Source organism: Apus apus, chromosome 4 (assembly GCF_020740795.1).
Source record: "Apus apus isolate bApuApu2 chromosome 4, bApuApu2.pri.cur, whole genome shotgun sequence".
Taxonomy (NCBI): Eukaryota; Metazoa; Chordata; class Aves; order Apodiformes; family Apodidae; genus Apus; species Apus apus.
In genome coordinates this window covers 82,890,813-82,907,426 of record NC_067285.1, presented here as the reverse complement: position 1 = coordinate 82,907,426, position 16,614 = coordinate 82,890,813, and the positions used below count along the sequence as shown (strand labels likewise).

At 35.4% G+C, this 16,614-nt stretch overlaps 1 protein-coding gene across 1 annotated transcript in view; it reads left to right on the top strand.

The window, feature by feature from the left end:
- MTNR1A (melatonin receptor 1A) overlaps positions 1-15,286 on the top strand; it is a 53,267-nt gene extending 37,981 nt beyond the window's left edge. The window contains exon 2 of the mRNA XM_051619801.1: positions 14,410-15,286. Within this exon, the coding sequence (XP_051475761.1) occupies positions 14,410-15,278 (869 nt within the window). The 3' untranslated portion in view covers positions 15,279-15,286. The remainder of the gene's footprint in view (positions 1-14,409) is intronic.
- The last annotated feature ends 1,328 nt before the right edge of the window (positions 15,287-16,614 follow it).

Here is a 16,614-nt window from a genome sequence, read left to right as displayed (position 1 = left end):
TAACATTTGTTGGGAAAACCAAAGAGTTGAGATATTTGGTTTTTACTCTTGAATTTGCTTCAAAGGTTTGTTCAGAACTTCATATGAATGAATCTATTGGGGCACATTTATTCAGTCTTAAACACACTTGAGTGCAAATAAATTAATTCAATTTGCAGAATAGTTAACTTTGAATGGAAACAGGTTATAACTGATTTGTTAATTTTGGAGACTGCATCATAATGAATTATTATGTTGAAACTTAAAAAGATACCATGTTGAAATGCAAAAAAATAAGAGCTATTTGAGTCCCAAAAAAGTTTTTTTTAATGATGCTACTTTTCCTGAATTTGATTTTTAAAATTATGGAGTAGTTGGCTATAAATATTTTAAATAGCCAACAGCTAATTTTTAATTCTATTGCTTCTCAGATTTTTCTTCTAGAAAAACATTGCTTTTATATCACTACACTCTAGTTATTTTTTCTGGAGACTAAATTACTAAAATAATAAGATGCAGCAATTGCTTTTAATGGAAATTTTCATGTGTCTTCCTTCAATGGCTTGGTTGCATGCAATAATACAGGATGTATTCATGGTGGTTTGAGAATTTCAATAAACTTCTGTCATTGGCTCTTTTGGGGATTGGGATTCCTTCTCCATTTTGGTGAAGATTAATAGTCTCAATGAGCAAGGTGCTGCAGGAACACTAAAAGATCACTATATAGTAACCGGTGTTCTCAGGGAATAATTTTATGTATGAACAATAGGCTTATCACACTAAAATATACTAATGCACTCATATAATACTATAAACCATAGACCAAATACTCTATATTTGTGTGACTAACTGAAGCATCTGTGAGGCTGATTTGTAATTTGACCTAATGGATAGCACAATTTTAAAATCTAAAATATTGTACTAGCTATAATCAAATGTACATTAAAATTTAAATTTTCATTATGAACTAGAGGAAGCAGATATTTCCAATAGTCTTCCCTAGTTACGGAACCATAAATGCATGGCAGCCCATGCTTCTTTTCCACAACATAGTTCAGATTATTTCCAGGCTTGTATACTCCATATTTTTTCAACAGTCATAATTACATGTCTATATATGAATATAGCGGTTCAGCTGTATCAATTATTGTTTGTAAACTGATTAGAAAGCACACTGATACAAGCAATACGTATAGATAAAAATCTTACTAACTGTACGCACGTGTTAACAAAAAACAATGTCAGCATATTAAACACATTAAAGTGCCCTGTTGAGCTTTACCTCCTGGACACACTTGTCATAGGAAGATGGAGGAAGACCACTTCCCACTTGCCCCAGGGAACTGCATTTTAGAAAGTCTCCACAGGAGATGAGCAAGAGCCAGATTCACTGTGAAAAGGCTGCGTCTAATGCAGAGGTTCTAGCATATCTCAACAGTGAAATGGATGTTGAACAAATGTTCATACAAATAATTAGTATTACACTATTGATTGTTACGATAAACTGCAGAAATGTAATTTCTAGGTCCTTTAAGGATGACAGAATTTTATTATTCTTGGATGATTAGCATCCTGTACATTTTAGCTTATTTTTACTCACCTGGTAGAACAGGGAGGAAAGCTTCATTGTCACAAAAGATGTTAATTTCTGTAAGTAAAATGTTAATTATCTATATGAAGACAGCAAAGGAAATATAGTAATAAATGAGATAGTGTTTTTTCTTAACTGTATACTGTTAGATACAACAGCAGATATAACACAAAGAATACAGATTTTGTCCACATAGTGGTTATAAATACATAATGCATAGATGCATTATTAATGCATAGATACTGGAAAAGAGGAATAAAGGAAAAAGTTGAGAAAAGGAGGAATACAAATTCTAGGCAAGACTATAGTTTCACAGGCCAAAAAGGAACTATTCATTTCCTCAGTGAGGCAGGGGCAAAATCAAATCTTGGTAACAAAGCAGAGGTCGATACTTTGCCAGCACTGCTAAACCTGCTCCTTTTCTGCACATCTACTGACTTTTATACATCTACTGAAAATCTCATTTAAACTGACTTTCTTATCCTGGAAGAAAAAGGTTGTGTGTATTTGTTTGTTTGTTTGACTTGGCAGTTTGGCATATGTTTTTAAGTCCATGCAGACTTAAAAGGGACATTTTCAGGAACTATGTTGAATATGCAAAGTTTCATTACTGTTCTTCTCTCTCTGAAGATTAAAAGTATGTTTCCTTTTTTCTCACTCTGTGTATTACATTCTGTTAGTAAAGGCATATCTGAGTGAGGTAGATCCCCCAGAAGAAAGAGAAGATGACTCTCTCCCTCAGAGGGAGATGAGCAGGGTCAGTAAAAGCAAGCACTGGCTAAGAGTGAGACCAGGCAAAGGACATCTAGAAGAAGAGAGCTTGCAGCTATAGCAGGGACTGAGATGGCCAAACAGAAAACAGATCAGGCTTGAAAAGGAGAAGAGTACCACAGGATACCATAAAAGTCCTTGAAATGACTGAAATCAATCCTAGAGGAAAGGATCTGCCTTGAAAGTACAAAAAAAAAAAAAAAAAAAAACAGGGAGAAACTGGTTTATTTTTGTTCTTCTCTGTCTAAAATGTTTTTCTTCATTGAGCTCACTGTAAGGAGAAAGCTAATTGATCTATTTTAAAGCTCTGACCAGCTCAACATCCTGCCACACCAAATTTACAGTAAGCTTGACCTTGTTAATAAAATATATCTAAAAATGTCATAAAGAACTGACACCATCCTATTACAGATACTGGAATTTATTAAAAAAATTCCCTGGACTTTCCTAAAATATTTATTCAGGTCTATCAGAAAATTAATATAACAACAGCAAATAGTACTAATACCCATCAGAGGTTGCAGCTGACACATATAATTTCAGTAAGAGTTTGAAGGAGCTTTTTTACATGTTACCAAAATAGTTCATTCTACATCATGGTCTGACCAGTTTTACTTCACACAAATGAAGGCTGTTAGTCTGAGTTTACATATTTTTTGAAAGACTGAACAATTTTCATATCTTTTCAGTAAACCCTGTAAGCTGTTACTTTACAAAATACATTAATCTGCTAAAGCAGACCTTTTTGTGCTCATGCATGGGAACAGCTAAAGTGGCTCTCTGAGGACATCAAGCCATCTTTCACTTTCAAAACTGTTGAAAGGAATTTTTTCACCTACAAAGCTAAATACAGATGTTTCTGAAACTAAAGTAAGAATGTCTAGGAGGCTTTGGCTGAGATACAGAAGACAATTTCCTCTCCCCCTCTTTTTTAGCATTCAATCTAGAATATTTTACAAGGACAATGTTGAAAAATTGTGTGATTATTCCCTAATAGACCAAAGTAAAGAAAAGCAAAGGCTCTGTTCACTGCTATCTGAAGCTAAGGCTGCCTTACCACATGCTCATCACTTTATCCTTTTCATAATAAACTTCATGTCAGCTTTTGCAACACAGTAAATACAGTGCTTCTTTGACATAAACTAATTGTACAGAGCCTCTTTCTGGCATCCTTTTAGCATATAGATATATTTTTAATATTAATTGAGAAAATTATCCCACCTTTCTTTGAGTGCCTTCTTTATTTTTAGCTTCCTAAGTATAAATGTTGATTCCTGGTTTGTTAAATTTTGTTAAATAATGAAGTATGTTGGCACACTAACAGCCTGTACCTAAAAAAAAAGATGAAGAACTCATGAGTAAGGTTCAGAGGGAGAACAGGTAAAGTTTTTACTGAATATTTAAAAAGATACTATCTTTAGGTGACTATATTTAGATTTTCATCTTGCTTAAATTTTTTTTTTATGTAAGATTCTCTCTAACATATAAATAAATAAAGGAGTATGAAAAAAAAGAAATAGGCATAAAAAAGGTAAAGGAACTCCAACAGCCAAGATGTTATATACATACAATTTATTTCATTGTACTGGACACATTTTTCTGGTGCTACAGGTCAAGTAAGAACCCTGAGTATTCTCAAGAACCCTAAGTTCTGAAGACATATATAGGTACTGAAAGTTGAAAGCATTTATCTCTTTCTTTCCTATTGGCTATTGCCATATCCTTGTTGTCTTTCAACCACATTCATTTATAACCATACAGCTTAGACTGAAAAATTAATGCTTTCTGAAAAATTCCACGACACCACTCTTCATGAAAGAAAAACTTGCACAACAGACAAGTAACTAAAACAAGATGGAGAGGGAAATAATAAAATTATAAGATGCATTCAATACATAGATTTGCTCTCTTACACTATACTTTAGCTTGTCTGAAGTCAGTGGAGTTAGCTAAATCATTATTTTAAGAAATTGCTTCTAGTCAAAAGCCTACTTTCAAGGATGTAATGGTTTGGCAAATTTGTCAGCATGCTAAATTACATGTCTCCATGTAAGAGGAGACATTTATTACCATTATTTAATTATTTACCATTGGTAAATAATTTCATTTAATACTGTTAAGGAAAAAGGAACACATTCAAAACCTATTTCAATTTTAGTAAGCATTAACTATAAGAAATCATGTATTTGCTAATTAAATAACCAAGGGGATATTGAAAAATTTTTGAGTTGTATATCAGTACTTACTAAAGAGAGGCAAAGTCCTTTAACAGATTGGCCTTGCTTATGTAAGCTCATCAGGGTACGTTGTAGATGTCTATGTGACATGTATGTTGTGTCTTCTGTGATGTGAAAAGACATTCATATCTGACTATTTATCGTACTAGTTTTTCTCAAATAATTACTGCTTGTAAAGTTTATCCTGTGCTGTGTGAAAAAAAGACATCATGCAGGGGGGAAATAAAAAAAAAAATTAAAAAGAAAGAAAAAAGCAACACATAATAAATTTACCTCCTAATTGTAATTTTTAGAGCCTCTTCAAACTAAAGCCAACATCTTCCACATCAAGTGGAAGTTTTGTCACTCTGATGGTAAATAATAGACTATTCAGTTAAGATTTAAGTGGGTATATATTAATTAACTAAAAGTATAACAAGCTAAGAGTTCTGTTTGCATATTCTGTCAGAAGCAGTAACTATCACTTGACTCATAGGTCATGATGGAGGTAATAAATGGAGGACATTCCAAGCATTTTTTACAATGAAAAGGTTAGGGAGGATTATAATTCTTATTAAAAATATTATATGTAAAATTATTTAAACTATTTTACTGTTTTTAAATACCATAATGAATTCTGTTGTAGAATAACCACCTGATGCACGTGTGCATCAGCACTTCTCATGTCTTTGCATACTGTAGAAGTATTGGTATGGATTTAGAATAGCTCATTATTTGCCTGCAGGGAAGTCACAGTGTATATTTTAGGCTGCCCAGAAAAATCCTGAAAAAACCCATAATGTCTTCATTTATCTGAAGAATTGAAGGAATAATTACTGAAGAATGTTTTTTAAAGTTCTATAAATTCTTAAGATCTCTGTTGCTACTAGCAATGGTATAGCATTAGAAAACTGAGAAGCTGTTTTCTCCAAATCCATTTTAGTTCTTTTAGAGCACTAGACATTAGATCTTTAGGAGAAAAATAAAAGAAATAAAAAAGAATTAAAAAAATATAAAAAAAATAGGTACAGAGGAATTACATACTTCCTCCAACTTTTTGATACAAAATAAAATACAGATTTTACTTAAACTAGTGCAATTTCAGCTGTAGCCTGAGGTTTTTTCAGCAAGCTATTTTAAAATGCCCATCTAATATAAGTAAACAAATATTGTTTCTGAGCCAATTATATGATACAGGTGCTAAAATGTGATAATGAAATCTGTATGAATGTATGAATCAGGGCAATAATGGAGTTAATGCTTTAGTGCTATTTCCCAGTTTCCTGGCTTATCTTCTATTGTTGCTGATTTCAGAAGAAAGAACTGGAAAGACTGTCCTCAGCACAAATTTAATCTGCTTTGTTGTCTACTGTGGATTCTGTAGTTAAATGAGAGATTGGCTGAAAGATCATCTATACTGTTATTAATTATAACAGAAAGAATAGTATTTTTTGTACTGTTCACAGTATTTAAAGTTCTTTTTCTTCCCAGGAATAGTTCTATTCAGCTACAAAATGCTGTTACATAAAACTGGCTTTTAAAGAGATTCAGGAAAGGGATTTCATGTTTACAATACTATATACAATATAAAAGTCTCCTGTCAGTTATGTGGTTGCACCTTCACTCTCCTGTTTTCTCCTACTTGTTTTCTAAAACAGCATATTAGAACATGGAAGGGAATAGGCTTGATATTCCCATTTTCTAGCAAAGAACCTGATTGTTCTATGAGATTTTATGCAAATACAAATCATAATTATATTTCACTAGCACCCCTGTCCACCTTTTTCTGCTTTATCCCTTTCATTTGTTTTAGTCTCTGACCTCTATTATTAGTTTTATTTATCTGAGCTGTGATATTATTGTGATAGTACCATTTCTTTCCTTTTATTTATTTCAAACATCTAACGCAAATACAGTTGAAGAGGGGGAAAGTAATCTTTCTTACACTGATTCTGCTGTGATGCATTTTAATTGCACGATCCTCTGACATCAGCATAGTCCTATTCTAACCAGTTTCATACAGCTTGCTGAACTGTGATGACAGCCTTACTGTTCTGTAACATCTAGGCAATACCTTTTTGGAAAACAGGCTGTTCTGTAGGGCCTTTTTCCTCCCAAATGAATCATAGAAATTAGAGATAGAAAAGATCAGATTAGAAGTTGTAATATAATTCCCTTCTGTTAAAGTGGATAAGTTACTCAGGCAAATCTATTTGGTCTCTGAAATATTGTCATCACAGTAGAAGGGGCCAATGTTCAAAGGGAATAGATGTCCTAGACTTGAGAATACACCAGCCCAGTGAACTGTAGAAAGAACAACTCAGGCAGATACCAAACCCAAAACTAGGGGTGAAGAACTCGAGACATCCACTTCTACTTCTGCCTGCCCTTGTTTCTAACTTCCACCTGCAAGGGTTTAGCAGGGTTTATTGAGTCACTTCAATGTCTTCTTGATATTTTATGTTTAAGTTTTAGTTCACCCTTGGCTGGGTAGACAAAAAAAAAAAAAACAACGACAAAGTTAAGAATGATTTAAACAGAATTATACCTGACTGGATTAGTTGTCATGACTTCTGATTTTGGTGGAAAACATCCATAGAACTGAAAAAAGCATATATATACACAGAGTCTCAAAGCAAAATATTTCATTGCACTGGATAGTATATCTTGAGGTTCACTGGTCACTCCAACTGCTATTATTTAGAATCCTTTACAAAAGTGCACTTCTTAAAAATCTTTAAAGAAACCGCAAACCTGACCACCTCTAGATTTTCAAGTTCAGTTCTAAAAAGATCTTCAGTCAACTCCTACCTACTCCTACATTAGGTGCCTAGATGTGCAATGGTAGTCTAGGCCTTTTCTTTACTGCTGCTTTTCTCAGGTGCTTTCTATTTCATGTCACATAAATTCATCCAGTGGATAGCACTACCCTTCTTGGCATACCCAGAATTTACTCAGTCTTGTCACTACTGAGATATGCAATGTCCCATACACCTACTAAATCTACTGCTTAGTACACACTAAGTACTCCTATCATGTGAAAGGTCCAATATAAGAGACATTTTCAAAGCAGCCCTGACATGTCATACAAAACTGCCATAGGCAAGGAACATGCTCAAGTCTGTAGCACTCATCCAGCATATGGATTTAATTCATTTCTCTGCCTGACAGTAAAACTCACATCACTTTCCTTTCATGACTGAACCACCAAGAATAGCACTGATAAATATTTTTAGACTGTAAGGAGAGCAGTAACTGTCTCACTATGTGCCAGGGAATTGTAGGTGATAAAGCAACAGAAAACGATGCCGTTTGGCATATCTGTACATCTACCTAATCACATCTACATACTTTTTGGCTACAGCCAACTTGAACCTGACCCCAAAATCCTTCATTCCTTTACTCTGAATATGACTTCTGGCTGCTGTTTTCTGCCAATTACTCTTTCATGCATCTAATTTTCTTGACCAGAAGATGGCATAGGCATTTCAAAATAAATTGTTGCTGCAGGTTCACTGGAAGTTTCTGCATGATAATTATTTTAATCTAAATACAATATAATGTTTTCTTTTCAGAGTGCACCAGTATGATTTCTCATTTATGCTGTGCTGATTATGTAATTTTTTCTTTAAATTGTAGCACACAGAAATAAAGTATTACAATATGGACTATTCTGATAACATCATCTTTAACAAATCTATTGTTCCGTACCTCTCAAACATACTGTTAAGTAGGTCTCCAGCTATCCAGACCTCTAAAACTCAGCATCCTGAACTTCTATCAACTGCAGTTAAAACTTAAGGTTACTTAAGTCATTACAGTATCTGATCTTGTCTGTGACACCCAGAATCTCTTCCTTAGTAAGATTATAAATTATTTCAAACTCTCCTCAGTGCTAACAAGCTACCTGCCTGACATCATTACAGCTGTAGGCAATAGCCAGATCTGTAATTACACAGCTGGTTTCATTAGTGTCCCAACTAGAATACAGAGGGTCTAAAAATCCCTTCTACTATGTGACAGAGCTTTACATTTAAATGGAGTTTTAAGAAAATAGCTACATAATACAAAGGTTTTTTTCAGCCTGAAAGGAAAGAGAATGGTTTTCCTAAATGTGTTTAAAGCTAAAAGGCTCATTGTAGGCTTTAAGCTGTTAAATTTTCCCTCCTTCACAACCTGCAGCATTAGGGTTAATTTGCTAATGAGAACCAAAACCCACAGGCCCATCACGCTATTCAAATTTAATGTGCATGTGGACTTCTTGATTCAGGCCAGGTTTATAAATAGTGCCTTTAGTTTAAAAATAGGCTTTTGAGATCTAAGGGAGTTGATATTATGATCTGTAAAGTGAATGAAGCTCCCAGGAGTAACAGGAGCTTATGTAATATTTATTCCTACATTTTTGCTCAGCTGTTTCGTGCCATTTTGATGCTGAGCTGCAAAGACTATTAGTTTTTCAACTTTTCAACTCTTTCTTTGGTGAAGCTGGGGTTGTCTGCACAGTTGCTTTTCTGTAACCTTATTTGGCTTTGGGATTTTGCTTAAGAAACAGTGGTCATTTACCATTCAGTCTTACCTAAAAGGCAAAGCACCTCCAGTTAGCATCAAGACCCCTTTTAGCTAAATTTGGTACAACATGAAGCAGTAATGCAGAATAGGAAACATAATGTAACATGCTTCAAAACGTAGCAACATGATGAAAACACGATGGTGTCTTTAAAGCATTTGTTATAAGAAGCCAATACATTTAGTACCAAAAAACTGGAGTCCTTATGTTTTAAAACATTGTTATTTTGTTCCATAGATAAACAATTTCTCTTTTTACATGTTTTTTGCTCAGGCTGAAAGTTTTGGAAGTGATATAATACACTACAGTTTCAGCATTTAAGGAAAGAGCTCTGCAGACCACAATTCTGCTAAAATAGCAGAAAGAATTTGTAGGTTTTGACCTGCTGCAATGTGCTCCGCCCTATGGTCTAAGTCTATGGGAGGGATACAGCACCACTTAGACTAAGCAACTGTGATTCTTTTCCATTAATACGCTGCCCTTATTTAAATTGCTAGAAATTTCTGGAGAATTTCTAATTCCCACTAACTCCAGGATGTTTTTAGCACTAAATCTAGGGAATAACAACCCATGTAACAGTTTGTCTATGTTCTGCAGATACAAGTTGCTACTGACACAACTACTTCATGTAGTTTTTATTTCATGTTCTTATATTCTTTTTTACTTAATGACAATTCCTTAATTTTTTTTTAATTTTTTTTTTTTTTTAACTCATCTGTCAAGGTCACAGTATGTACACTCAGTATATGTTGTATTTTGCTCTTGGAAAAGTCAAACTCTCTAGGAGAGCACTTGTTTATTTTATGTTGCTTTAATGCAATTTTTTATTCAGCAGGTAGGCCTGATATTTCTAGGTGTTTGCTAAGCAGAAAGGAGTCTTTTTCAGTAAGGATGGTGAAAATATTTAATGGAATGTTGCTTTTGACTGCATCTAAAAGCACAGCCTGCAAAAGCTGGTCACTCATAGATTATCTTCCTTCCCACATATATGCATAGCACAACATCTACTGAAAATTGTCTGAATAAGTCTCTTTGACTTATGTCAAAGTCAAGGAATTCAATGTCTGCCTTCTCTGTTCAGCCAACTGGTGTTACTGGAGAGTAATGCATTCTTTAGTTAAATGTGATCTGTGGCGCAGTCCAATTGGAGGCCTGTAGCCAGTGGTGTCCCCCAGGGGTCGGTACTGGGTCCAGTCTTGTTCAACGTACTCAACAATGATGTGGATGAAGGGACTGAGTGTACCCTCAGCAAGTTTGGTGATGATACAGAACTGGGAGGAGCAGCTGATACACAAGAAGGCTGAGCTGTCATTCAGCGACACTGGGACAGGCCAGAGAGCTGGGGAGAGAGGAACCTAATGAAGTTTAACAAGGGCAAGTGTAGGGTCCTGCACTTAGGGAGGAATTACCCCACGCACTAGTACAGGTTAGGGGCTGACCTGCTGGAAAACAGCTCTGTGAAGAAGGATCTTGTAGTTCTAGTGGACACCAAGTTAACCACGAGTCAGCAATGTGCCTTTGCAGCCAGGGCAGCCAATACCATCCTGGAGTGCATAAGAAGAGTGTGGCCCACAGGATGAGGGAGGTTCTCCTCCCTCTCTAATCTGCCCTAGTGAGGCCACCTCTGCAATACTGCATCCAGTTCTGGGCTCCCCAGTTCAAGAGAGACAGGGAACTACTGGAGAGAGTCCAGAGGAGGGCTACAAAGATGACTGAGGGATTGAAGCATCTCCCTTATGAGGAAAGGCTGAGACACCTGGGTCTGTTCAGTCTGGAGAGGTGAAGACTGAGAGGGGATCTTATCAATGCTTACAAATACCTACAAGGCGGGTATCAAGAGGATGGGGTCAGATTTTCAGTGGTGCCCAATGACAGGATGAGGGGTAACAGGCACAAACTGGAACACAGAAAGTTTGATCTGAACATGAGGGAAAACTTCTTTACTTTGAAGGTGAAAGAGCACTGGAACATGCTGCCCAGAGAGGCTGTGGAATCTCCTTGTCTGGAGATATTAAAAATTTGCCTAGATGCAGTCTTGTGCCACCTGCTGTAGAGGAATCTGCTTTAGCAGATAATCTCCAGAAGTCCCTTGCAAATCCTGCCATTCCATGATAAATCACATTTTTTCACAGAATGTGATTTCACTCTTTAAAGAGAATAAATTTATTTTTTTTCAAGGAAGAGTTATTAATTATTTTTTTATTTTGAGGCTTTTTTAAAAGTTCAGTATGGAGCTTCAGGCATTGCTTTATACCTTTCTGTTCAAATCCAACTCTGAGAATAAGAAAATTAATTTTTCCTAGATTTTTTTTTTTTTTATGAGACCTCTACAACACTAAGTGTTCACCAAACATATGAATTTAATTTCACAATATTCTACTAAATATATGGGAATTTTATAAAATATCAATGTTTTCCACTAATGGTGAGTGCCTATATGTAGCATCATATTTTAAACCGTATGTTATATAATATATGAAATCTCAACACTATTTCAGATCCGGCTTCAGAGTCTGAAACAATGAACCACAAAATATAGAACAAATATACTAATCCCAAATACATTTTTACTTGAATTTCTTATCTTTTAATGACAAAATTTCTGTGTTCACAAGGAAAACATATTTTTACTCATGTTTAAAGATAACTCTTCCTGAAAGGCAGGTTAAAAGTCCTCTCTGCAAGCAGGTATCTGGTTTGCAGGCAGTTTCTAGACCAATGCTTTGGTCATCCAACTGACATGCTAGCTGAGAGGTGGCAGCCTGGGACTTGCTTTCCAAGCTCATGATTTTATTTTTTTTTAAGTCCAGGGAATCCTGTTAGTCTCCAATTTCCATATGAAACAGCTTGTATTTCCAAGACTTCCAGATTGTTGCTCTTCAGCAGCCAACTGAGAAGATAAGCTGGAACAAACATGGTGCACTAGTTTATGGAAACCTGAAATCTGGCTGATTCAGAGAAAGAGCTCCTATTCTTCCTAGACACAGTAATTTCCCAAGCAGAGGGTTGCTAAAACTATTCACAGAAAAGTGTACCACCTTTCTTCTTTCAACAAAGAGAAAACCCCTAGACACTTTTAGCTTTGTTGTTACAGTTGAATCAAGTGGGTTAATAATGATACTAGGAATCTTAACGGAGATGACCAGCAGAAGTTTTAGAGAATGGCATATAGAGAAGAGCTTGGGATGGGCAGTCTCCAGCTAAGCAGAAAATATTTAAGCAGATATAAATAAGATTCTTTAAAGTATTACATTTAAATAAGTGGCCCAGTTCTTTGTCCCATATGGAGTTTATATGGTCCCATTTCATCAAACCTGCAACGTTTGGGGGCAGGGAGCAGGGGGAGAACCTGCTATCAGCAACTTTTCATTCACTTTCCACTTCTAGGTTCGTAAGATAAATACAGAGATCTGAGTTTCATATTGTCTCTTTATCTATTCTTGTACTCTTGCCACTATGTCAAGGGTAAATTCTGAAAGCAATGGGTTTTTTCCCCCTCATCGTCTTCCGCTTAAAGGAGCTCTGCTGTTTGTGCTGAAATGATCTGGAATTCTGCCAAAGCCTTCAAGAAAAGCATATTTCAGTCTGGCAATGAATTTCTGAGCAAAATAAACAATTGCAGACACCATCAAGAGAAAGTTATTTATAAATCCAGATACAAAGTCTATGAAAACCAGTGTAGCAATTTTTTAACTGAGGCTATTTGTCCCAGCTGTCATTAGTGTAAATATCAAATGAGGTACTTCATGCATGTATCCAAATTTAAACAAAAAATAAAAAGTAGCATCCTAAGCCAGAGAATTTGTATATTTTTCTTCATAGGCATTTGCAGATTTAATATTTCTACCTGGCAATTTAGTATTTCTACATGGCCATTTAAAGCATAAGATTAGTGAGAGAATGTGCATTTTAAGATGCTTGAGATAATATATTAAAACAATAGGTTTAAGAATTATAGCAGCTAAAGTGCCTTGCTGGTATAGATACTTTTACCTTTTCTTTTAACCTATTTTTATATAGTTGTATTTTGCCTGCTCAAAATAAATCTATACAACAGTTAATCAAGCCCACTTTAGACTAATAATGAAATTCCACATAATCTAAAACTAGCAATACGTTTTCTTACAGGTTGCAAGAGGAGTTAAGATTTCATCTTCAGTGAATAATACCAGAATCCCAAAATACAATCTCAAACACTCACATACCTATTTATACATGCAAACACAGGCATTTATATACCTACACACATGCATGTATATATACACATTTATAGCTTTCTGTACATACGGACATGAGTAACTAGACCAATACACGTAGTAGTCCATTAAAAAAATTAATAAAAGCTTTATCAATGTGTCTTGTGACTTCCTCTTAGAAAAAGGAATAATTGGGAGGCATTCAGATGAATTATAACTTAAGCAACTGAGAAAAGAATGTATAATCTATGCTCAAAAGATTAATTTAAAACATGTAGTTATGATGGGTTCAATCATCTTTGAAGAACAGAAGGTCTAAAATAGTCTCCTTATGTTTAATTAAAAAACGAACCAACAGAATGGATCATTGCTTAATTTTCTAGTTTGGGACCAGAGAAGTATGTGGCATCAACAGTGTCTGGGAACTATCTGGGTCACTGCCCAGCCGCACTGCTTTTACTGAAGGGTATGTCTCTCAATTTAGGAAAGAAAACCAAGTTGTGTTCACCTATACTCTTGGAAGTTAGATTTAGTTAAGTGCTATCCAGGAGATTCAAAAGGAGTGACTTTAAAAGTCATGGAAGCTTGAAATACAAATGGGGAAAAAAAATATTTTCATTTCAGGACTGGAAAATTTAAGGGGCAATGTAAGGAAAGGGAATTAAATTAAATTTATTTAATTTAGGTAAATACGAGTTTTGAAATTTATTAGTTCTGCAGATTTTTCAGGAGAGGCTATCTATTTAAAACCAAAGGAAGGCAAAGCAAAGTTCTGAATATTTTAATTTTATATTAATTCTGAGACTGGGCGACTGGAAGAATCCAAATTAATGAGATGATAAAAATATTAGGTCATGGTAATTAAAGACAGTTATCTATTAAAAACTGCATCTTGAAGTTAAGCTACTTTCTTCTTAGGTTAAAAATGAGTGTCTTATTTCTGATATGACAATGAATTTTGATCTAGAAAGTAGAAACTAATAACATTCATAGTGTTCCACTAAGGCTGTTCATTAATATACTAAGAGCAGAAGTGACAGAAAAGAGCAAAAGAAAATTAATACTTGCTTTTTTATATTTATTTTACAGGAAATGTGTTTGTTGTAAGCCTGGCAGTTGCAGACTTGGTTGTAGCAGTCTACCCATATCCACTTGTTCTCACATCTGTATTTCATAACGGATGGAATCTGGGATATCTTCACTGCCAGATTAGTGGTTTCCTGATGGGCCTCAGTGTCATTGGATCAATCTTCAATATCACAGGCATCGCTATCAATCGGTACTGCTATATCTGCCACAGTCTCAAATACGACAAGCTATACAGCAACAAGAACTCATTGTGTTATGTTGTCCTTATCTGGGTCCTAACATTTGTTGCTATTGTGCCCAACCTGTTTGTGGGATCGCTCCAGTATGACCCCAGGATTTACTCATGTACATTTGCACAATCTGTGAGCTCAGCATACACAATAGCAGTTGTGTTTTTCCATTTCCTGCTTCCTATAGCCATAGTCACTTTCTGTTACTTGAGAATATGGATCCTGGTTATTCAGGTAAGAAGAAGGGTTAAACCAGATAACAACCCCAGACTGAAACCACACGACTTCAGAAACTTTGTAACCATGTTTGTGGTATTTGTACTGTTCGCAGTCTGCTGGGCTCCTTTGAACATTATAGGTCTTGCTGTGGCTGTCAATCCGGAAACCATAATCCCTAGGATTCCAGAGTGGTTATTTGTATCTAGCTATTACATGGCATATTTCAACAGCTGCCTTAATGCTATCATATATGGACTGCTGAACCAGAACTTCAGAAGAGAATACAAGAGAATTATTGTCACTTGTTGCACAGCAAAGTTTTTTTTCCAGGACAGTTCTAATGATGCAGGAGACAGGATGAGAAGTAAACCTTCTCCATTGATTACAAACAACAATCAAGTGAAGGTGGACTCTGTCTGACAATGGGAACCTTATTATTGTCACTCAACAGCATCCAAATAAAGTGTCTGTTTTATTAGACCTACTGTTAAATATTATGGTGAAACATCTCTTCTACACTGAAAAAAGCACTTTGATCAAGTTGCTTGCATGGTATTTGGGAACTCAAGTTACAGAGCCTTGATATATAGACCACATGATACAGTGGTATATCTCTCATATAACAATAGAATTATATCCTTGAGGGAATTACAAAATTTTGCATGGATACTTTTTTTTTTTTTTTTTCCCCTTAAATGGAGATAAATACCTAGAAAGAGATTGAATCAGAAGTATCCACATTGCCTGGCTCAATACAAGAAAACAAAACTATTCCTAGCATTTTCTGCCTGCTTCTTCTTGCCAGGTTATGGTTCTGATTCTAAAACCTCTGAGAACTCCTTTTAAAGATGAAATCAGACCCTTACGAAATATATTAGGAAATGTGGAATTAATGAGATTAAACCTCACCAGCACTAATAGGAATGGCATTCTCTATTGACTTCTCAATTTTAAAATAGCTTATAGGAGGAGAAATATGCCTGACTGATAATCTTCAAAGCTGCAAGGGCAGGAGGATAAACAGCAAGGATAGAAAAGAGTCATGATTCATCAGCTCAAGCCATCTGAGCACGAAAAAAGGCATAGGAGGGTTGGGAAGAGAAATATAAACCACCATTCTTTCTGAACTGACAGTAATTAATGAAATCTGGAAGTGCCCTAAAGAAGTTTCTGGGGAAACACCTCCCAGAAACATAAGTGAGGAAGGACCATTATCTCTCACTTGTGTACAGTACAGAAGTTCAAAACCTCTGTGAGAAGAATATTAATGCATTTCAGAGGAATGATGGGTGGGGATGACATTTTTGTCTGGTTAGTGGAATCTTAACCTGTTCAAATCCTGGGAAATGAGGTATATTTACAGGATGAACATTTAACATCTTTGTCGACTTCATCTCCTGAGAAGAGCCTGAGGCTACAGGTTATTTTGCAATCTGCAATAGGTAAGTTTTTAGAAAATAATAAATAGGTGCTTACCACAATGATAAGTAACCTAGAACAATTAATCACTTTTAAAGAATAGAAAAGAGAAGATGCTACTTATGACCCCAGTACAAGGAGGAACTTGTGAATCTCAGGACAGGAACTGCTACATGGACTTTCCACAGACAGCAGGCACATACTGAGTGAGGGGAAGCATACTGTGAAGTGAGGAAGAATAGGTAGACAGACTGCCTCCTGCAACAATCAATGTCTGTTTACAAAGTCCTTTGGTGGAGAAAAACAATTCACAACAGAATTCACCTTCAAATTGACC